At 39.2% G+C, this 24051-nt stretch overlaps 1 protein-coding gene across 4 annotated transcripts in view; it reads right to left on the minus strand.

Moving 5' to 3' along the window:
- The window catches only part of cyb5r4 (cytochrome b5 reductase 4), a 113765-nt gene that overhangs the window by 69622 nt on the left and 20092 nt on the right, over window positions 1-24051 (minus strand). For 3 of the 4 annotated variants that reach the window (XR_012100264.1, XR_012100265.1, XM_073056458.1), the window contains exons 4-10: window positions 23081-23165; window positions 14728-14778; window positions 11986-12037; window positions 5353-5410; window positions 2006-2099; window positions 729-764; window positions 158-280 (exon numbers count right to left, since the gene is read on the minus strand). Coding sequence is in view for 2 of the 4 variants with exons in the window: in XM_073056458.1 (XP_072912559.1) it covers window positions 158-280; window positions 729-764; window positions 2006-2099; window positions 5353-5410; window positions 11986-12037; window positions 14728-14778; window positions 23081-23165 (499 nt within the window). In the remaining 2 variants the exon portion in view is untranslated. The remainder of the gene's footprint in view (window positions 1-157; window positions 281-728; window positions 765-2005; window positions 2100-5352; window positions 5411-11985; window positions 12038-14727; window positions 14779-23080; window positions 23166-24051) is intronic. The other variant, XM_073056459.1, reaches the window with a different exon arrangement.

A 24051-nucleotide genomic window follows, 5' to 3' on the forward strand; every position in this document is an offset into this window, starting at 1 on the left:
ATAAAGCACTACCGCTGTGTACTAATCTAGGTTTCAGCCCAACACATTCACACTAGCTGCAAGGTACTCAACCTAAACTTTATACTTTTCACATCCATCATAAATAATATAAATGGATCAACTTATGAATCATTCAAATAACATCATGTATACATACCCCTGTTAGCATTCTTTTCATATGTGTTATGGTGTTCTCGAGGCTGTCCAAGATCATTCCATACTGTATTATTAACTTTTTTCAAGTGTAGTTCAATTTTTCCCACTTTGTTGCGACAGCGTACTAAATGAATAAATTAGAATTAACATGCTGCACAGGAAGTGATACAACAAAACTCAGAACAGCATGCAAACTCTTGGTAAATTCCTCATGTAATTTTAAGGTGTGGCCAAAATAATCATAAAAATGACTTGCAGAATTTCCAGCTAGTTGCCTGATTTGTGCTATGGATCCAAAAAAGCCAAAGCCTTGATCATAAATTCATAAAATCATCTTCAAATTCAGATATGTAATAGAAGACCATTTCCCACATATAGCATTGGTACATATTTTCTGGATTATTAACTGAAAACAAAATAAATTAAAGTAAACAAGCATTTTTCCCTGTTAGGTGCAAAACGCACAGAATTTCACAGAGTGAGAAAGCAAGAAAAAAATTCTGAAGCTCTGAATGATATTCATGTAGCCAGTATTTTCTTGAAACATACAATATTATTAAAACTCTGCTTACCAGATGTACTCTCTTGTACTACTTCATGACTCAGTTCTACATTAAAAAAAGTGGGAACATTGTTAGTCCAAAACAAAGTCAATAAAAAAACAAGTATACACTATTAATGTCAAAGAAAATCTATAAGCCTGACAGACTTTCAGAGAGAAACTGTCATTCACACTAATAAGAGGTGAATTTAAACTATGGTTTGCAGAATTGTCCAGTGGCACAGTGTGGAACAGGACCAGAGTTATCCGAACTCTGCTGGGTTATTTTTCTTAGGTTGTCATTGTAATGGCTAAGTTACATTTTTGATTTATAAAAGGTGAATGAGAATGTGCTGGAATGCAATTACACAACTGAGTTTCATATTAGACCATTTCAGACAACATTAAATTAAACATCACAAAGTGTGTAACTGAAGTAACATACAAAAAGGGTGGGAATGGCTGGTCCATGTCAATTAAAATACCATTTGGGTTATCAACACCAGTCAGGCAGTCATCATGGCAACTTCTCTGGTACAAGCCCTGTATTTACAGATCTACCTATTTTAGATTTACAGCATAGCGTGGAACTCACAGCCTCGAGGCTGTTTACAGTGACCTTTACTTGTACATCTGACAGCTTTAAAGGTAAAACATACTGTATGTAACAAAAAGGAACTTTTGTACAAGGATGACCCTGATTCTTTGATTTTCACAGAAAGTACCTCTTCTCACCTAGTGTGAGCAATTGGATAATAGCCTGTTAATCCAAGTGAAGATGTAAATAAAGAACTTAAAACTGATTTATCTGTGTAATAGTGACAGACATCAGACTAAGTTAGGTAGGCGTTTTTTAGGTTAGAGTGAAGCATAGTTTATATGCATTATGAAGGCCTTCTAACACAATCACATTCAGAGACAATGCATGTGCCAATCAATTATTAAAGTGCCATCTGAAGTCTTCGTATTTGGGTGGCTTTGTATACAAGTGTATTAAATATGTTGAAGACTCAAAACACCTAATATGTGACCTGGAAATTGAGGGAGAGTTATGTTTCTTAAAGTTACATATACAATTTTAACAAAAACAATTGATTATTTCCTGAGCTCACTATATAATCTCGAATTATTTCAATATTCCCATTTAACCGCAACAATGTGAACCTTGTATTGTAGCAGACCAATATTCAGTAATATATAACAAGTTTTTAAAAAAAATAGAATATCAGTGATTAATGTATCAATCATTTGTGTTTATTCATTTTCTGAATTGGCTCATTAGATATTTCCATTGAAGCTTCTACATACCTAAATGAAGGATATAAGAATGTTCTTCTTGACGAACTTCTGTTCTAAGAACACTACCTTCCAAGTCAACAATCACAGAATCTGAGTTGATGTCCTACAAAAGAATTTTGTACAAATTAATAAATGACCTGCTTAAAATTAAAAATTTACACCAAAATTTTAAATGATTTACAGATGCCTACAATAATTGATCATTTTTCATTCAGAATGCAATTATTAGTACAAATGTCATCATACAAGTGGTCACACCAAATCCTTTTCTACTTGTGAAAGGAGGTATTCATTTTATATCTAGAAAATGGATTGCACAAATTCATTTTCTGAATAGCACATGGTGCAATTTCAATTTCACAGGGAATATGTTGCACTGGAGATTGGTATCATTTCACATAGAGGAATTTACAAAATTAGTGTATGTCTGGATGAACCCCACATTAATGCATCTGATCTATTCCCTGCATTAAGAGCATACCAAATGACACCCCGTTATGTGACACCCATGCTATATAATGTGAAGAAAGGTATATATAAAGACTATTATTGAACACGCTTGAACCAGAGGCAAATTCTACTAACTTAATGCTTTTCTTCTATTTAAAAGAACAATCCTTTTTAAACCTGACAGGGCATCCTCTGACTGCACGCACCTCAAACATCTTCAGGGTCCACAGAGCACACCATAGAAGTGAGGGGCAGAGTCATAAAGCTATACAGCATGCAAAGTATGTCCTTTGGCCTGACTCGTCCATGGCAACCAAGTTGCCTAACTGAGCTAGTCCCATTTGCATCTACTTGGCCCATATCTGTCTAACCCATTTCTAACCATGTACCTCTCTAAATGTCTTATAGATGTGATAATTGTTTCTACCTTTATTTCAACCAGTTCTCCTAACAGGTTATTCCATACAGACATTGCCCAATGTGTGAAAATGTTGCCCTTCAGGTCTCAAAATTTTCCCCTCTCACTTAAAACTTATGCCCTCTAATTTTAGATTTCCCTACCTTAGGGAAAAAACTATGGCTATTCACCTTATCAATGCCATTGTTGATTTTATAAATCCCTATAAAGTCACCCCTCAGCCTTCTGTACTCCAAGAGGAAAAAAGAAGTCCTAGATTATTCAGTCTCTCCTTGTAATTCAAACCGTTCAGTGCGGGCAACATCCTCAAAATCACTTTTGTACTTTTTTCCAGTTTGATGACATCCTTCCTATAGCAGGGCAACTGGAACTGTATGTAGCACTCCAAATGTCTTATCAGTATGCAGAGCTCAGAAGTGTGGTCTTACTGCAGTGTTATTTTTCCAGAGCTGAGCAATCCATACCATGGGTGCCACAGTAACAACATTACCATCAGCCTTCCATTACATGGCCATGGTGCAATATATTCCTTGTCAGTAGCTTGAAATGTGGGAAGCAGTTGAGGTAAACATTGCAGTGGAATTAATTTTTGGACATGGCGAAGAATGCACAACCTCGATTGTATCGAGGATTTTAAAGATAATTGAAAGTAACAGTGCGACAGAGAAATGTAATGAGTGATAGATTTGGGTGTGCTTACATCTGTATAAATGTAACGAACACTGCTAGAAAATGCTGTGTTCAATAAAAATGTTAGAAATACAGTATTTCCAATAAATAGCAGCTTCTACCAAAGCCATTTATTCCATGCAAGGAAGAACATAGATAAATAGCTGAGATCATCAGTCAGCTCAGAAAGACACATGAACACAACACTCTTCAAATTACTGGAAAGTGTTGTCTCCATCACCACAGGTACCCTTGTAATTCCTGAAGGCAGATAGGGGTTCCAGAGTTTATTGACAGGACATCAAGGTGGTGCATCACATCAATCACAGGACGAAAATCTTTCGTTCAAATAGCAGACACGTTCCAGAGTCACAAAGTGGTTCTGATATAAGGTTACCAGGAAGATCTTTGCAATGACATAAATGCAGTCAAATGAATGTTTGGACTTTGGGAAGCCTGCAGTGGCAGGAAATGGTGGCCAAGCTGCCTGTTCCTGTGGCTTGATGGAGAGCAACACGAGGTCTGGTCTTGTGGAACAGAGTGCCAAAGACATCCTTAATGCAGGAGTGATCAGCAAACTGATAATGTAGTGTCATCACCAAGGTGGGGCTGATTTGATGCTGCAGGATGACAGTTCCTAGTGAGGGAACAGTTTGTGTGTGTATAAGCTTGCACTCAGAGTTTGAGTCAGTCACTAATAAGAGTGAGGTAACATAACCTATACAGTTGACCCTTGCGTTACATCCATTCAGTTACAGAAATTCAACCTCACAGAATTCACAAATTACTCACCACCCAACAATTTGAAATATGGAATAAAATTCACTCTCAGGGAAATAACACAAAAACTTTTTTTTGATGTACGTACACATCATGGCTTTGTATTTCAGAAATTTGTGACATGGTCCATTTTGTAAGAATGCTACTCGCCTATAACACAAGGTTCATTGGTACGAATATTGCTCCTGTGAGAAGCGTAGGTAAAAACAGCAGGCAGGCCCATCAAGCTTGGTTGCAAATGGTGCTTGGTGCAAAGTCCCTGAATGCTTCCTGTGGTTCGGTCATGAGTGCTGGACTTACTTTGGGAAGGACATGGCAGGGTCTTTCACACACTGACATTATTAATTATATCTTGATACATAGGGATTCAAAGTCACTTTTATTTGTAGGAAAGTGAGATTAAATTACACAGAAGGGAGGAAGGGTCAGTCTTCAGAATGTGCAAAGGTTAAAGTAGTGTGCACAGTAGTGTGACTGTTCTCTTAAATAAAGCTTCTTCTGAACATTCAGAATTAGAAAATAAAAGATGCATTTTTGAGAGAGAACTGCAACAATTATTAAAATCTTACCAATAACAAATTTTGGGCACTTTCAACTCTCAAAATTAACACAGGAAAAATAATGCCACCAAGCAAAAATTTTGCTCAAAGGATAGCCAAATAATGGTGGACCTGCACAAGATATCCAGAAGCATGCTTAAAATTACTTTATTTTGTGTTAACAAGACTTTCAATGTTATGATGCTTGTATAAATTTGTAGGCCTCTATTTCACTAAAATAAATGAAACAGATCTCAAATTAAAATCAAAGCTGTGTTTAGCTAAATAATTTATCGCTTAATTCATTAAATATTGAAAAGCTTTTCAAATGCTTTGTGGAACAATAAAATAACTGCTACTCCAAACTGATTTTCAGAATTATTTGTTAAGCTTTCAAGTACACCTCATCGTACACACGATGCCTGTAGGGAGCATTCAGGGGGACTGCATGCCATCTATCTAAAGGTAATACCCTAAATGTTTTATTCTGGAGTTCATACCTTTTGTTTGGTGTATATGACAATTGTGATCATATCCTCTGTCTGAAACCATTCATATCTGGTAAAATTGTTAAGAAAAAAGTTTAGGTTGTATGACAATAACATTTGAATTCATATTTTAAAATACATTTTCAAGGTCAAGCCTATGTGACTGTATATTTCCACTGGCGCAAAGAATAAATGACTGAAAATTCGAGGAACGAGGAGACTCAAGAGTACTGCATTGGATACAATAAGTTAAACAGTAGTGGTAAGTGTAATGACCTGGTTAAGATTTCTACTGCTATGCTTGTGAGGTAGCTCATATTATGTTTTGGCTTCAGCTAAGAAAAGGACCCATGTTGTCCAACTTAGCAATGCAAGTCAGCCAATCAGGATTATGGGAAGAGAGAGAAGGTTCTAGATAGCCGTGGGGAAGAGTTTTCTGAAGGACAGTAGCCTGGTTCATGGTCTTTTGGTGGGAGATGTGGTAAAGAGATTGGGAGATTAGGATTCAAACCAACAGAAGGACGTGATTACAAGGAGTGCTTCGTGAGATGGAGGAGCCCAGACTGGGAAGCTCTACCAGTGATTGGTGAAGAGAATTCAGCACTATGAGTAATAGTTATACCCAGCTGTTGGAAGAGATGAGCTCCAATGGTTATGTGTACATTTACTCTAGTTTAAATGTAATGGGCCCTTTATTTATTTTATTTTCTTTTTCTTAATAACTGTTTGATAAAGCTGAGATCCGTAAATATATTTTCTTTATAATTTTATGCGGTGTATGATCTGTTATTTCTTGCCGACTGATAATTGTGTATGGGCAGTATTTACACAGCATTTGCTCAAATTGAGGTTTCTTTAATCGGAACATCAAACTTTCCTGTTTGGTTGAACCCCAAATCATACTGACCATAGATGCATGTTGTTTATGAAAGGAGGCCCTCTCATTGCTCAGTCACGTGGCTGTTAGCAGAGTTAGCCAATGAGCCAGATCTGTACAGGAATGATTTAGCATAGTTAAAATTTTTATCATCCAAGACCAAGGCTTTTGCTTTTAGATTGGAGCTTTGTAAATTAAGTATGGATCTTGATGCCCATTTGATTAGTCTAAACAAATTGGTATGTGATGCTAGACCTTGATGAAATGAACACTGGTTGGTGAAAAGGTGGCATTGATTATTAAGGAAGAAATAGCAAAGCATTTAGAAAGGAGTGGTTCCGTTAGACAGACTCAGCATGGATTCAGAAAGGGCAGGTCCTGTTTGACAAACTTACTGGAGTTCTTTGAGGATATGAGTGCAGTGGATAGAGGGGAACAGGTGGAGGTCATATACTTGGATTTCCAGAAGGTGTTCGATAAGGTGCCGCACAAGATACTTATAAATAAGATACGGATGTATGAAGTCGGAGGAGGTGTATTGGCATGGATAGAGGAATGGTTAACCAATAGAAGGCAGAGAGTTGGTATAAATGGATGTTTCTCCAGATGGCAGTCAGTGGTGAGTGGGGTGCCGCAGGGGTCAGTGCTGGGCCAGCAGCTGTTTACCATTTACATCGATCATTTGGAAGAGGGGACTGAGTGTAGTAGAGCAAAATTTGCTGATGACACTAAACTGATTGGAAAAGCAAATTGTACGGAGGATGTAGAGAGTCTGCAGAGGGATATAGGTAGGTTAAGTGAGTGGGCTAAGATCTGGCAGATGGAATACAACATTGGTAAATGCGAGATCATCCACTTTGGAAGGAATAATAGAAGAACAGATTACTATTTAAATGGTGAAAGACTGAAGCATGCTGTTGTGCAGAGGGACTTGGGAGTGCTTGTGCATTAATCGCAAAAAGTTGGCTTGCAGGTACAACAGGTTATTAAGAAGACAAATGGAATGTTGGCCTTCATTGCTAGAGGGATTGAGTTCAAGAGCAGGGAGGTCATACTGCGACTATACAGGGTACTAGTGAGGCCGCACTTGGGAGTATTGTGCGCAGTTCTGGTCTCCATACTTGAGGAAAGATGTACTGGCTTTGGAGGCAGTGCAGAGGAGGTTCACCAGGTTGATTCCAGAGATAAAGTGGTAACCTATGAGGAGAGATTGAGTCGCCTGGGACTATACTCTCAGGAATTCAGAAGAATGAGAGGGGATCTTATAGAAACATACAAAATTTTGAAAGGGATAGATAAGATAGAAATAGTAAAGTTGTTTCCATTGGTAGGTGAGACTAGAACTAGGGGACATTGCCTCAAGATTCAGGGGAGAAGATTTGGGACGGGGATGAGGAGAAACTGTTTTTCCCAGAGAGTGGTAAATCTGTGGAATTCTCTGCCCAGGGAAGCAGTTAAGGCTTCTTCACTAAATATATTTAAGATACAGTTAGATAGGTTTTTACATAGTAGGGGAATTAAGGGTTATGGAACTGAGTTTATGGACAGATCAGCCACGATCTTATTGAATGGCGGGGCAGGCTCGATGGGTCAGATGGCCTACTCCTGTTCCTATTTCTTAAGTTCTTATGATGAAAAAAAAGCTTAAAAGTAGTATTTTCTCTTAAAACAAAACCTGTTGAACATCAAGGAGAGGAGAAAAGGACCTTCAAGGCAGTAGTGTAGCTCCTTCAAAAATTTCCTTTTGGCTTTCCTTTTCAAACTTACTATTTTCCTTTCTTAATTGTAACCCTCCCCTCATTTAGAAAGAAATCTGATGTTGTCATCGACATCTTGAAGTCACCTCACAAATTAATTTGTACAAGATGAATGATACCGATTTTCAAGTTACGAGGTCAGCAAAGTAAAACAGAAACCAGGTTACCAATAGAGCTTTCAGCAAATACTATGGTTCAGATTTTGTCCAATTTTTCTAACAGTTCGGAATTGCCTACATTTCTCCAGATGGTGTTCAACAACAGTCAATATTTGCTGAAAGTCCCCAACATTACACTTGGGGATTTTGCTCTGAAATCTTATACCAATCCAATAATTCAAATGGGGAACAGTATAGTTACAAGGGAAAAAATAAGACACTCTTTAAATTAGTTGTCTTTGGTTTAATTTGTTTTCATTATTATGAAGTGCTTTGACATTTTTAGGTGATTTAATTATTGTTGAAGATAGAGCACTTAGTTCACTTAGAATTTTTTTCTTTATTAACTGATGACAAGACTCTCAGAAGCACCGACAGATGACAAAGCTGTAAGTGAGTTGGAGATGAGGAGGGAAGTGGTGGAAGGCAGTTTGCAATCTAGCAAATGTTTCCATAAGAGTATGTGAATGGTGTTTGTTGCAGCTCCCCCACTACTAATGCCATTAGAGGCCATATCACCACTCAGGGTCTCATTGGTCAACTCAACCACAGTCTGGAACAAATAAGTTATCGTGAAAAAATTTAACAAGGGGCTACTTTTCCAGACAAACCCCACCTTTGTTATATGCACTCATTTTAGTTGTTACTGCTAAATAAATTGGCAAATAAATCTAGTGAATGTGTAAATGAATGAATAAAAATAAACCATCTATCGTCACTTACAAAACAAGTAGTACATACATGGAATCTAACTAGACAGAGAAAAAAACAGAACAGGCATCTGATTTTTAGGAAAGGATTCAGAAAAAAAGATACAACCTTTCAAAGATGGGGAAGGATAGAGATGTGCTTGGTGCTAAATAAACCTCCAATGTGAGACAAAATGACAATTGGTAATGGGTGTTAGTGAGAATTATTGTTTTGCATGCCATGCATACAGATCATTTCACAAGGTCAGTACACTGAGCTGGTAGAAGGGAAGGGCAGTAGAAGAATGCAGAATATAGTGTTACAGTCACAGAGAAACAGTGCAGGCAGACAATAAGATGCAAAGACTTGACAAAGTAATGTCCACTTTGTAAAGCGTAGTGCAATGGAGACTGGAAAAGCACAAGAACTGGAGAAATCTTGAGGGGGGGGGGGGGGCGGTACGGTAGCGTACTTGTTGGCACAACACTTTATAGTGCAGGTGACCCGGGTTCAATTCCCACTGCCGCATGCCGGGAGTTTGTATGTTTTCCCCGTGATCGCATAGCTTTCCTCCCACAGTCCAAAGACTGGAGGTTAATTGATCATTGCTGAGTGGCACAGCTTGTGGGGCCAAAAGGGCCTATTCTGCACTGTACCTCAACAAAAAAAATTAATACTGAATAATGGAGTTTTCTTCAGGAACAAGCAATCAATGCAGCTTGGTGACAGTGGGATGATAGGGAGCAGACTTTATGGAATGCAGTTAACATAATTTTATTTAATACATTGAAGGGATGTGGGCTTCACAGGCTGAGCCAACATTCAATTCCTCATCCCCATTTTCCCTTGGGAAGGTGATGGTTAGCTACCTTCTTGAGCAATTGGAGTGTTTAAGGTGTGGGCTCATGAACAATACAGCTAGTGAAGTTTTTAAAATTTTAAACACAGTAACCATGAAGGAATGACAATATATTTTCAAGTCAGGATGGTGCATGTCTTGACATGCAACATCCAAGTGGTGGTGTCCCCATGTTTTTGCTGCCCTTTTTATTCTAGCTAATTTTGGAAGGTGTTGTCTAGAGTCTTGGAGAGATGCTGCTGAGCATCCTGTAGAGTGCGTTGGAATCTACAATCAATATACTACGGATGGAAATAGAAACACTTTCATGTAGAAATGGTACATTTCACAGTCAGGGGACAGCAAGTCACTGTTGCAACGTAGGAAGTACAATAGCCAATTTGCACATACTAATTTTCCAAGAACAGCAATGTGATAATGATCAGATCAGCTGTCTCAGTGACATTGACTAAGGTTTAAACTTTGTTGTCTCAACAATTGGGCCCTGGTCTAACAGCAAATCGGCAAATTCGAACTTGGCATCACAAGGTAAACAGCACTGCCTTACCGCTGCACTGCACAGCAGACGTCCAGAGCTTTGTGTTTAGATTACTGGAGTGGATTGCCAAATCAAAACAACTGACTTGAACTTGAAAGTAAACCAACTTAAAATGGATTAAGGGTTGTGGCAGCCTCTGGAAAAGATATGGTGACTTGGATTAAATGAACACTTTCAGTGATGGTTAAAATATTGAAGCTTAAATTCATACTGGCTTTGATTGGATTTGCAGACAGAGGGCAGGGGTGGAGGGGTGTTATTTTTGACTGGAGGACCACACACTCTACAGGGATTAGTGCTGAGACCTCTGTTGGTTGCGAGATATTGGATCAAAACATAACTGGCCTGTAAGTGAATTTGCAGATGACAGAAAAATTAGTAAAATTGTGGATAGTGAGGAAAATTATCACAGGATACAGCTGGACAGAGATCAATTAGAAATACAGGTGGCGAAATGGCAGATGAAATTTTATCTAGGCAAGTGTGAAGTGTTGCAGTTTAGGAAGTCAAATGCAAGAACAAAGTAGATAGTAAATAGTATGACCCAGATCTCGGGCTGCAAGTCACCGGCTTTTTGAAAGTAACAACACGAGCAGGTAGTGTGGTAAAACGTGGCAGACAGCACATTTGCCTTTATCAATCAGGGCGCTCAGAATGAAAGTTGGCAAGTCATTTTGCTGCTGTATAGAATTTCAATTAGGCTCATTTAGAGTACTATGTGTAATTCTGGTCACTCATTTCAGCAAAAAAGTAGTTTTGGAAAGGGTACAAAAGAGGTTCACCAGGATGTTCCATAGATTGGGTAATATTAATGAAAAGGAGAGGTTCACCATACTTGAACTGTTTTGTCTGGAGAGCTGGAGTCAGAAGCTTGACCTGACAGAAGTTGGTCAATTAGGAGAGGTGTCGATAAGGTAGACAGTCAGTCTTTTACACAGGGTAGGTAGGAATGTCAAATATGACAGGACATAGCTTTAAAGATGAGTAGGATAAAGCTTAAACAAGATTAGCAATGGAAGTTGTGTGTTTTAAATGAAGAGTGTTAGGTACCTGGAAAGCACTGCCAGGGGAGGTGGCCATGTTGGAGATGAGTTGAAAATATGAATTTCTTTGATTTCAGTTTATTTATTATTTTTGAGGAAAACAACATATACTGATTCAAAGAGCACTATCCATCACCAAGTTGATCTCTACTTCCATGCTTTTGCCAGGTGCCAGCTTTAAGTTTGATGAAATATTTCTTGAATTAATCCATTTCAGGGTACAGGATGTATTAGCTCTATCCTAACTGCCTTGAAATGCGATAGATAAAACAATGCATAGTGCACAAACACACTTATTATTCAAAGATAATGCTACAGAATTCCACGCACATTCCAGCATTTAACATTGTGATATTCTGGAACTTACACAGCATCATATATACATTTGCTGTTGCAATTTCTACTCAAATCTTAAAATAGGTTTCTCAGGACAATATACAATGAAGTAGAAGTACTCAGTTGTTACAGTATTTGTACCAAAAATAATTAGTTAGTTCACTGATGAGGAATTTGCTCCACTATAGAACTTTTATTATACATTCATCTCTTTTTAGAACAAACACATTGGAAAAGCCAAGCAGGTAGGTGTTAATTCATCTGTGATTCACCAATCATATTACTGCTGAGATCTTCTATTAAATTAAGATATTACAGGGGCAACTGCAGTTCAAACAAAAACAGCAGTTTTAATTGAGTCACAGAACAGATAAATATGACACTTGCCTTGGGGAAATATCTCGAGGTCGTTTTTCCAAACCATCCGTAACAGTTGCACCTATGGAAAAAAATTACCATAAAATTACCAAAAAATTCAGAAAAAGATCCTCTGGGAATATTGCAGTTCAGATTCTTGGGAAATTTGAAATTCCTTACGTGAATCAGGCTTCTATACAATTCTGCTGCTCCAGTTTCCTTCATAAGACAATGATTTCATTAATGAGTAGTTGCATCACTGCATGGACACTTGGTGCCACGCCAGAACAAAATCCTTCCCATTACCATCCCTAATCTCCCACAAGATGCAGCAAGATTCAGTTAGATCAGACAGGGCAGCCAGATCTCTTGGGCTAGCCAAAGCCAAAGCAGTCACTATGAAATTAAGCAACCTAGTGATCCATGTTTGTTTGGGTTTACATCATAGACAATGGAACAATATTATTTTGAATAATCAGTTCTTCTCAGGCTTCCAGCCGGGTACAAGTATTGCTTTAACCAACATTTCAATTACCAGTAAGCTGTCCTTAACAGAAACTCTGATGAATAGGGACACCACGTTGGCGCTGATTTGTTATTGTTTTTGCAAAGTTGGTTAAATTTGTGATGTGATGCTCACAGCCCCCAACAAAGGGAATCAGGATAGTCATTCGATGTTTAGTGAGGTAGTAAGCTGGAGAATCTATCCCACTAATGATAGGTATTAGCAGGGAACCCTTCTTGTGTATCTCAGGGAGCCCGTAACGTCTTGGTGTTCCAGCGCCTGAGGGAGAAATATCTTGGATATGTCAGCTGGCAGTCTGGATTTTTTCAGTAAAGCGGAGGTCATCCTCACAATAGAATCCATGGGATCCTGCTGGTTTCGACATGGTGTCCTCATTCACAGGAGTTCCCATTAAGGACTGCTTGGTCCTCCTGCAGTCAAGGCTTGCTAAGGGTACCATTGACCTTTTTGAACATACCCTTACATCAATGTACTTCCTCTAGAAGGGGACCTACTATGAATAAACAGACAGAGTGGCCATGGGATCACCCTTCTCACTGGCTGTTGCTGATTTCTACATGGAGGACTTCGAGGAGAAGGCTCTAAGTTCATCATCCTTACACCTCAAATGCTTCTTCAGACAGGTTGATTCAGTTGTTCCACAACCATCTGAAAAGTTTACATCCAAACTTTCAATTTATGACGGAGATGGAGAAGAATGTTTGCCTCCCATTACTGGACATTGTAATATGACAGAAAACGAGCGGTAAATTCGAAAATGGCGTCTATCAGAAACCCTCTCACAGTGACTTGGACTTCAACAATAACAGCCACCATCATGCCTCCCAATGTGCAGGGGTTCTTTCTACTTTGACTAACTGTGTGAAAACTACTTTGGACCCAGAGAGTCTCTATAAAGAAATACAACGATTATACAGGACTTTCCTAAAGAATGGCTGCAAGCTGAAGGAAATCAATCAGGCCCTTAAAAGGGTTGACGGAAAAACCAGGGAACCCAACAACAAGGAGGAACGCATCACTACTACGGTCTTCCCTATATTTCCATGGTTTTAGGAAGAATCATTAAGATCCTAAAGAAATGCTGTATTAACACCATCCACAAACTTGTAAGAAAGCTCAAGTCAGAGTTTATGCGGGTCAAAGATGACTTGGATCTCAGATCAGCTGGCGCTCACAAGATTCCCCGTGAACATGGATCAGCGTCTATCAGCCAGATGGGATGCATAGTGGAAACCTGCATCAAGGAGCACAGGACATGTATCTGTTTGGGTTACCTGGAGAAACTGGTGGGAGTAAAGCTCTGCATTCGCAATGACTTCGACAGCACAAAACTACTGTGCCGCACCAAAGGCTTTTGGGACCACCTGGTGAAGGAAGCCTTTGAAAATAAAGCAAGAGGAAAAGAATTTTAACAAAGATGAAGGTCTCGCTCTAAGTAAGAACTGGAATATGATTGTAAACAAGGTGAGACAGCAGAAATCTGATTGGATGAGGTCTAACCAATCAGGAGGGATGGACGACGGGTGGATAAATACCACCAGACTAGACATATCCAGGCATCACCCCTGATAAAGATGGCAGAGTTTGTCATCAAAACATTGGTTGAAATTGATACTTGTACCCGGCTGGAAGACCAAGAAGCATTTATTCATCATATACTCCAGGAAATCACTAGATCCTTCTCCAATATTATTTTGAACTACCTGAATATCATTAAATCATTGGTGTGACAGATGCTAAGTTAAACTGCTTAGCCTGCCTGAACAATTAAGTTTTGTTATCAAGATGGCTTGAGTCACTCATACATTGTCTTAAGGATCACACCACTCTCCCCCAAGTATTAAAGAAGCTGAGTAAATATAACCCTACTGTGTATAGGGTATAGCCAAAAAAAAAACATGAATTTAAATAAAGTTTGATTGAAAATTTGACTGATATATCCTTGCATGAGGAAAACTTACTAACAGCTAACAAATTTTCCATCTAACCTAGGAACGGCAAGAGTGATCTACCCATTACCTTGGTAGGAACACTTGAAGTAGGTTTAAAGAATGGAGGCATTTTGGGGGAAATTTGCCTTTGGTAGGGTGGTTGGTAGGGACAGGCAGTACATGCCTCCAGCAGCTGCTGCTGGGACAGAGTGTCATTGTACATGGACACCCCGTGCAGATATCTCACACAGAAATAGTCTTTGATAGCAATATGTTTTTGTACTTCATTGTTTCCTGTTTCTTTTGATAACATACCATTTAGCAATGTCTCCCTCTGCACTGTTAAACCTGGTTGTTTCACAGAAACTGAAAGGAGGAAAGATAAAATAAATGAAACAATGGAACAGCAAAGCAACACAAAAAAAACCAATTTACTCAAAGGCACACAGGTACTGCATTACAGAAAATTCATTCTTTTCAATTACAATATGTTCACTAGAACTGATTCTATACAACTTAGGCTATGTCCACACTAGACCGGATTATTTTGAAAACACCGGTTTCGCGTAAAAACAATAGGCATCCACACCAAGCATTTTTGAAAATACCTCCGTCCACATTAAATTAAACAGGTATTTGGGCAAATCTCCTCCTACTGGGCATGCGCAGGACACATCTACAGAAAACAAGCGAGGTGTTTGGTGTCGAATCTCACTGTGAAAGTGCACGTTTGTGCAGTTACAAGCTAGAAAAACATAAAAGGGAATTACCGAACAACAGACAGCTGTTGGCTCCCGCGCAGAAGGACTTAAAACTAAAAATAAACAAATACTGGAGTGTATGGAGGCAACCGACAGGGAGTTCACGGACAGTATAACCCGGCTGACGACTAACATTGAAAAACTGACCAACTCTGTTGCATTAGTAAAGCACCTTGTTAAATGTATAAAACATGTCTGCATCAGTGTTATCTTGTATTTCCATACAATTTTACATTAGGCTGTACCACATCTATTGCTGTAGAAGTACTTGCATAAATAGGTAAATCACCTCCATACAAGCAAGGACAGAAAACAGGGCAAAGTGAGTATACTTATTTATCCAGTAAGTTATGGGTCAAAGTATTTGGTGAGTACATTTCTAACTCTTCTGGCTTCAGTCTCGTTGCCGTCTGTTCTGAAATTGTTAGGTTGTTCCGGCACATCATGACAGCATTTCTAGAAATTTCCAGTTACCCCATTCACACTGCTCCAGCCAATCGGAGTCTTCAAATTTACAGACTCTGGAAGGCGTTTTAGAAAAGCTCCATTTCGGGGGAGGAAAACACCGTTTCAGTGTGGACGGAGGGTCAAAACAAAGAGAAAAAGCTTTGGTTACAGATTTATCCGGTCTACTGTGGACATAGCCTTAAACTGGAGGTCATATTACACCCCAGAATCTAATTGTGCTTCTCTGGTTATGCAGAAGTCATGAATGAGACAACAAAGCTATTGAACATACAGAGCATAAAATATGCATACATAATCCTAGGATACAAGTTATTGCTGGAATGAAACTCTTAAACCATCCTTAAGTAATCCTTTATTATTACCAAAGATAACACTCCCAGTAAGAGTTTCAGAGTATATTTCAGTTTTGCTTTCAGGATTTGGTTGAATCATCTTCCATGACTCAGTTGACATCACAGAAAAACATCAAGCGAATGGCACGGCAAATTACAACATATTTACAAGTAACACTTTCATCAGCAAAAGATTAATTTACACGGCTATAAATAGAGGATTCCGTTTTGAATGGAAGTGGGCCTATTTCCAAGAATAACACCAATTCAAGAGAAGAGCTACAAAAAAAACATGGTAAGTTAATGAATGGCAGGCAGAGTGTAAATGCCCTCCCCAAAAGAAAGCCTCCCCACTCAGAAATAAAATCTACTCATTCAAGAATAGATAATATTGTGTCCTTAATACAAGCTTAAATCCAACGTGCTGCCATTAGTTAAAAGTACCTATTCAAAAAAATGTTCTCTTCATCTTTCAATACTGCCGATGGCGCAATGGAAGCTAATTAAATGCACCCAAATGCCTGCTAATAAACGTTTTAGTAATTTAACCTCACAGTAATGAAGGAAATCATTGCATCTGTACAAGATTTTTAATGTATAATGCATATGAAATTACAGTGCGGGAAGAGGCACATGGACAAGAGTGAGAAGAAAAAGGAATAAACATCAAATGATTGGTGGCAGGGAAAGAATGATAGTGAGGGGAGATTACTTAAGTGTTAATTTAAACATTTAGAGCATTTTAAGAACTGAAAGCTAGAAAAAAAGCAGAATGCTTAGAAGCCTGGAAGTCTTCACTGATCAGCTAATGAGAAAAACCTCCAACGTACCCAGTTAGCTCCATATATTTATATAATTTTAAACACTACAGTAACTGTGTACAATACGTGTACTGTGCAGAATATTAATGCAAAGACAAAATATGAAGCTTAATTAATCTTTTCACAGCTTCTTATTTTCACTCATGGAAGCATGTTCCAGCCAGCTATCGCTCTCTAGGTAAATAAATTTGCTCCAGGTAGCTCCCTTAAACTTTCGCCTGACCCTAAATTCATGTCCTCAAGTACAAGGCATTTCTAATCTGGTAAAAAGATTTCATCCCTCAAAGTTCAACCCTATATTCCCATCTTGAAAGGTGGAAATGGGTAAGACTGGCCAACAGGGCTCTGGTGAAGCTGTACAGTGGGTACACTGGATTATAGAAATATGACGAACAACCATACCATCAACTTTGTGAGAAGAGTCTCATCATCGAGTGAACACATGACAGTGCAGCGTAAGTCATCAGGATGCTGCACAGCTGACAACTCTTTTGTCACCAAAGTCATATCTACCTTGGGTACCTGAAATGTGAGAACCACGTACCAGACAGGAAAATCCACCATCATAGCAAATGGGATGAAAAGGTACAAGCTGTCACATCATGGACTGAGAGAGATTAGATGAACAGTACATCATCTAGAGATACTCGACTGGAAAACGAGTTAAGAATCAGCTACTCAGGCCATCGGGGAAACAAACAAACACACACACACACACAAACACGGTGTAGCCTTCATGATGATACCAGAAGCATGTAGAGCCATGATTGCGTAGGAAGCCATCAGTTCCAAAATCATCATTGCTAGCTTTAAAACCAAACACAAAAAGATAACAGCCCGAGTTATCCAATGTTGTGCACCAACAAACAAGACTAATGAAGAAGACAAAGATGAGTTCTACAATGCACTCAGTGGAGCCTTCAGCAGAGGGAAGGGAAAAGACCTAACCATTATCATGGGAGATTATAATACCAGGTAGGATAATACAGAATACAAACAGGTAATGGGGAAAAACAGTCTCAGAGAAATGAATGAAAGTGGGGCATGATTTATTGGAGGAAGCATTTTCCCCAAATAACAAATACACAAGGCAATATGGATGTCACCAACAAGGTAACCGAGGGCCAGATCGACCATGTATGCTTCTCAAAGTAGTTTTGAAGATCACTCCATGGCGTGAGAGTGAAATGTGGTGCAAATGCCGGGTCAGACCACCACCTTCTGATTGCCAAAGTACAGATGAAGCTAAAAAGAAGCTACGCACCACACAATCAGTGATTGAATTGTGATTCAATTCAAAAGTGAATTTACAATGTGAGCTACCTGAAAGACAAAGGGACAGCTCAGAGATTTGCCCTCACGCTTTCCAACAGGTTCCTGACACTTATGGACCTTCATATCGAAGAAGAATGTACTGCTGTCAAAGAGGCAATAAATGAAATGTGTGCATGTGCACTGAGGAAAAGGACATTTGAGCATCAGGAGTGGATTACACCAAGAATGATGGAAACAATCAAGAAAAGAACACTAAAAGAAAAATGCAATGGAAGCAGAACTAGGAACGAGAAAGTGGAGGCACAAAGGGTACAGCATGCACAAGGAAGTAAGGTAAGACATCAAGAAGAACAGGAGAGAGTACATCAACACCCTTGCATCACAAGCAGAAGGCACCTCAGCAAATGGGAATATGAAAGAACTATACGATACTATTAAGAAACTAGCTAGCAAACTCAGCTAGATCAACACCCAAGTGATCTAGCACAAGTGAAGGCTAAAGATGATAATGTCCTAACTCAAGACAAACCGCTCCAATATTGGGCACGGTACTTCAATGAGCTTCTGAAACACACCACCTCCTCTAGAATCTCCTTTAATTACAAAAGCACCATCAGTCTTGGATGTTGAATGTGCCAAACCACTGAAGAAGGAAATCATGCAGGCAATCAAGAGGCTAAAGTGAGAAAAAGCAGCTGGCCCAGAGAGTGTACCACCAGAGATATTGAAGGCAGACCCGAAACTTTTGGAGGTATCCTATACACTTTATTCTGCAACATCTGGGACAAAGAAGAGATGCCACAAGAGTGGAAGAGCAGTCACATAATCAAGCTTCCAAAGAAGGTAACCTACAAACTTAAAAACTACAGAAGTATATCCTTAATATCTGTGGTCGAAAAGGAGCTAAACAGAATTATCCTGCAATGCCTTCAACAAGCTTTTGACACAACATTAAGGGACCAGCAAGAAGGCTTTAAGAAAGATTGCTTTTGCGCAGACCAGATAGCTACCTTAAGAATAATCATAGAACAGTCAATCAAATGGAATACTTCTGTCTACATCAACTTCATTGCTTATGAGAAAGCCTTTGATAGCTTAGACAGGAAGCCCTATGAAACTTATGAAACATTATGGAATACCACAGAAATTTATCAGTATTATCAGGAATTCCTACAACAAACTGTCATGCAAAGTCTTAAAACAGTCAGACAGCTTCAAAGCCAACACTGGGGTGAAGGGATGTTTCATTGCTCCTTCTACGCTCGTGTTGATAATGGACTGGATTATGAAGCAGACACTCTAGCCGGCCGGTGGTGCAGTAGCATCTGCACAGGACTTCGAGGAGAGCAGTCTCGGGTTCAAATCCATTCGGCTCCATGCACACTTTCCATCCATGCTGGGTTGAGTGTCAAGCTAACAACTCGGACTCATTAAAAAAAAGACAAATGGTAAAGAAACAGGAAGATTGCTGCCTGATGCATGGTAAGGAACAACAATGAAACAGACCAGTGAAAAACAAAATGGAATGTGTGGCAGCAACTTGATCACCTGGAGCTTGTGGATGACCTTCCCCTATTGTCTAGCTCTAACCAACAAATGCAAGAGAAATCAACACCAACTCTGCCATGTTGGGTCTAAGACCAAATATAGATAAAACAAAAGTGATGGAGATAAACTGCACCAGCAATAGACCCATTGTGATGAGAGATACAACCTGAGAAGATGTAACTTCCTTTATCTATCCTGGAAGCATTGTGAATATATCCTGGAACAGATGAGGATATCAAAGCAAGGATTAACAAGCTTTTCAACATAGTTTTCAACATCTTGAAGTGTGGACATCCAGTCATATCAAGGAATCCCAAAATCATAATCTTCCACTCAAAATGTTAAAATTGCTCCTACATGGCTCTGAAACCTAGAGAACAAAGACGACACTACAAAAATGGCAGGCTTTTATCAACCAGTGCCTCAGAAGAACCCTGAACGTCAGATAGGCAGACAAAGTAACCAGACACTGTGGAAAAAGATCAAGCAGGATTCCGTAGAGATACAAATACACAAATGGAAATGGTGGTGGAAGCCAACCAACAACATCACCAGACAGGCGTTAAAATGAAATTTCCAAGCAAAGAAGAAAAAGGGCTGTCCAAGGAACAATGGAGGCAAGATGTCGAGGCCAAAGTTAGACAACGGGGACACTCCTGACCCACCCTCGAGAAACTGGCTCAGAACAGAGGATGATGGAGACAGGAGGGCATCAATGGCCTATGCTTCACTGGCAGCTAAAGACCAGAAGAAGATTTTGACTGTTTATCTTATCTACTCCTCTCACCATTTTATAAATTTCCACCAGATCTTCCTGCCACCTCTGACACTCCAGAGAAAACACCAGTTTGGCAAATCTCTCCTTATAGGTTACACCCTCTAGTTCAGGCAGCATGCTGATATATCTCTTCTGTATCTTTTCCAAAGCTTTCTCATCCTTCCCATAATGGTGTGACAAGAATTGCACACATTCCTCCAAGTGCAGCCTAACCAAAACTTGCCTGATTTTTCATTTCACTTCTTTCCTTCTACTTGCATTTTCGCAGACATACTATTTCTTATTGTCTATGCTTTATCAACTCCTTTACAGCCATTAACATCACTTGAGTCAGTCAGTTGCCTATAGTCCATCCTACATTGGACATTCTCTCTTCTCTGCAAATAAAAACTTGTTTAACAACTAACTGATGTGGGTGGGGGTGTATAAACCACCATCGATGCTGTTCTCACCTGCATCTTCTGCATTTCCCGGATATTCGTGCTCATCCACATCTTCCTTATCCCTTAACAGTGATAGAGTTCCTCATGTCTTTACCTAGCGCCCCATCAGCATCACATCCAAGCCATCATCCTCCGCAGCTTCCACCATTTCCAAAGATATCCTACCACCAAACACATTTTCCTCCCTCCCCACCTCTGCTTTCTGCAGGATCACTCCCTTTATGATTCCCTTGTCCATTTGTCCCTCCCAGCAATTATCCCTGCAAGCAGTCGAAGTGCTACACCTGCTCATTCATCTCCTCCCTCACCTCCATTCAGGGCACAAAACAGTCCTTCCAGATAAGGAACACTTCCGGTGCAAATCTAATGGGATCGTCATTTTAATTCCAATTCCCGTTCTGACATATGGATCCATGGCCTCCTCGTGCCACAATGAGACCACCCTCAGGTTGGAGGAGAAACACCTTATATACAGTCTGGGTAGCCTCCAAGCCAGTGGCTTAAATATCAATTTCTCTTTCTAGTAAAAAGATTTGCCATCCCACTCCCCTCTTCTATTCCTCACTTTGGCCTCTTATCGCTTCTCACTCACTTGTCACCTCACTCTGAGTCCCCTCCTCCTACTGTCCACTCTCCTATTGGGTTCCTTCCTCTCCAGCCCTTTACCTTTCCTACCCACCTGACTTCACCTATCATCTTCCAGCTGTCCTCCTTCCCCACCCCCCACCATTTTAGTTTGGCATCTTCCCCCTTCCTTTTCAGTCATGAGAAGGATCTCGGCCTGAAGCATTGACTGTTTGCTCATTTCCAAGGGTGTTGCTTGACTGCTGAGTTCCTCCAGCATTTTGTGTGTGTTGTTTTAGTAACAAAGTTCAGAGCTCCACTGAAAGGTCATCAACCCACAATATCAACTCTTTCAATGGACACTGCCTAACCTGCTGAACATTTCCAATATCTGTGCTTTTTTTAATACAAACATCAATTCCTTCTGCAGAGTAATTTTAACTGAACTGTTACAGATTCTTGCCACTAGAATGATGAATATAGAATTGGTTGTCAATATTTTCCCACCAAGCAGTACTATTAATGACCATTACTGGAGATGCTACTGTAGAAAGCACAACATTGTTAGTACCATAATTACCAAGAAGCATGCTTCCCTCCCTTATTATCTATGTGGTGATGTTAGTGCAGTTGAAACCCACATCACCATTGAAAGCATCAGCATATTTTCTTATGTTAACCACTGTAAGTAGATCAGCTTTCTACAAAACAATTTGTAATACTTAGGCAGACCATTTCAATAAGACATAGATATATTAGATTTAATTAGCATCCAGGGCTAGTGCTTGAATAATGGTGATATACGTGCCTGCTAGTGGTCACGGATCATTGTTAAATACATATCAGCTGCAGCTACATGCATAACAAGATTCATTTAAATTGTTGTACAAGTCTAAACACAAGGCAAGGGAAAGAGCAAATGAGGGGAGTCAAGCCTCCTAAATTTGTACACAGTACTAGGAAAAGTTTTAATGTCCTGATGCAAAATGCGCTGGAATTATAGCAAGTGCATGAAGCCAATTAATCCTTTTCTCTGGCACTGCATTCAGATTCTTGAAGTTAATCATCTCGCAGTCTATCAAACATTGCCTCCTCCCACTGCAGATTGAATGCATACCTTGAAAACCTCTGGGCACCCTACCCTATGACAGTGGGGCCCACATATTCCATCTTACTCTATGCCTCTGGAGCAAAATTTGAAAATTGATCAAGCACACCAGCTGCAGCCATCTCCCATCTCTTGCAGCAGATCTTCACCAGGTGTGAGCTGATTTTCACCAATGTTCACTACCACAAAACATTTCTGCCTCAGGAGGCAAGGGCTGATTTTAATCAGTGGTTAGACTGAACTCATACTAGTTATTCCTAAAATGGAATCCTATAGTTCAGTGAGGGCCAGCATGAGTCACTGCAGCTTTGAAAGTGCAGAACAAATTTTGAAAGCAGCCTGTCTACAGTCTAGCAGGCAGGCATTAATCATGCTTGTTATCAGCATGTCCTTTTCTCAGAATTAATGAATTTTGAGTCCTTGTATTATCAAAAGTTCAGTACACCATTGCATAATAACAAATATCAAAGGAGTACTCATTTAGAATTACTTTTACTTTTATGATATGGTTTTACCTTTAAAGTGGCTCAACCTCTGAGGCACTATGAAAACAAGGAAAATGTAATCTACCTTTAGCAGCATAAATGGGCTTGGAAGACATTCTTCCTACAAGGCATTCCTTCAGCATAGAATTATAGTTGACCCAGCTGTGAATCTGAAATTTGAAAGTCATCACATCAATGATTGAGAAACTATCACGTTTTTCTGTGCACCATGTTTCAGTATAAAAAAAATTGGAAATACAAAAACACAAATAGGATAGGTTTGCCATTTATTCAAACTGGAAGACCAAGGACACAACAAAATGAATTCAAAAGGGAAATAGTCATTTATTAAAGTGGTTTTGTATAAATTGGTTTCACAAAAGAATAAGAATCACATTGTAAAAAAAGGGAGTGAAGGCTTGGATAGGTTGCAAAATAACTCACAAAGCTTAAAGCCAATTAATCTTTTTCTCTGATCACTGGTAATTTCAATAAGATTCTTAGGAAAAATGTCTTTGACCAAACAACATAGAACTCTCCATTCATCAGTGTTTCTTTGGGCTAAACAGCAAAGATGCAATTACAGGGAAATTTGATAAACAGATTAGGAAGGCAAAGGCAGAGGAAGAATAGGATGTTATTCAAATATAAACAGCAGAAATAGACCATTTAGGAGGAATTTTCTGTTTCTGTAATAAAGATGTAATGTGATTTTATGAAAGATGTTTGAATTTATCTTATAACATGGATTAAAACAGATGAAAATGTGAATAAAGTTGTGAAATATTTAAAATAAGAATCAGAAGATGAGAAAATACTTTAAGCCAATAAACTCTTTAGCAACAGCTTCATGGCATAATGATGTTTTCGGTAATAGGTGGGTATTCCAAGCTATGAGAATGACCACCTGCATGATGAGCCATTTTGGTGAATCAGGATGGAAATGCACATTTTAGGAGTATAATTTTAGAGATGAAAATTCAGATTCAAACAGGTTCTCATAATAGAGATTTTAGCATTGAGTAACACACACAAAATGCTGAAAGAACTCAGCTG

The sequence above is a fragment of the Hemitrygon akajei genome, chromosome 9 (genome assembly GCF_048418815.1).
Source record: "Hemitrygon akajei chromosome 9, sHemAka1.3, whole genome shotgun sequence".
Lineage (NCBI taxonomy): Eukaryota > Metazoa > Chordata > Chondrichthyes > Myliobatiformes > Dasyatidae > Hemitrygon > Hemitrygon akajei.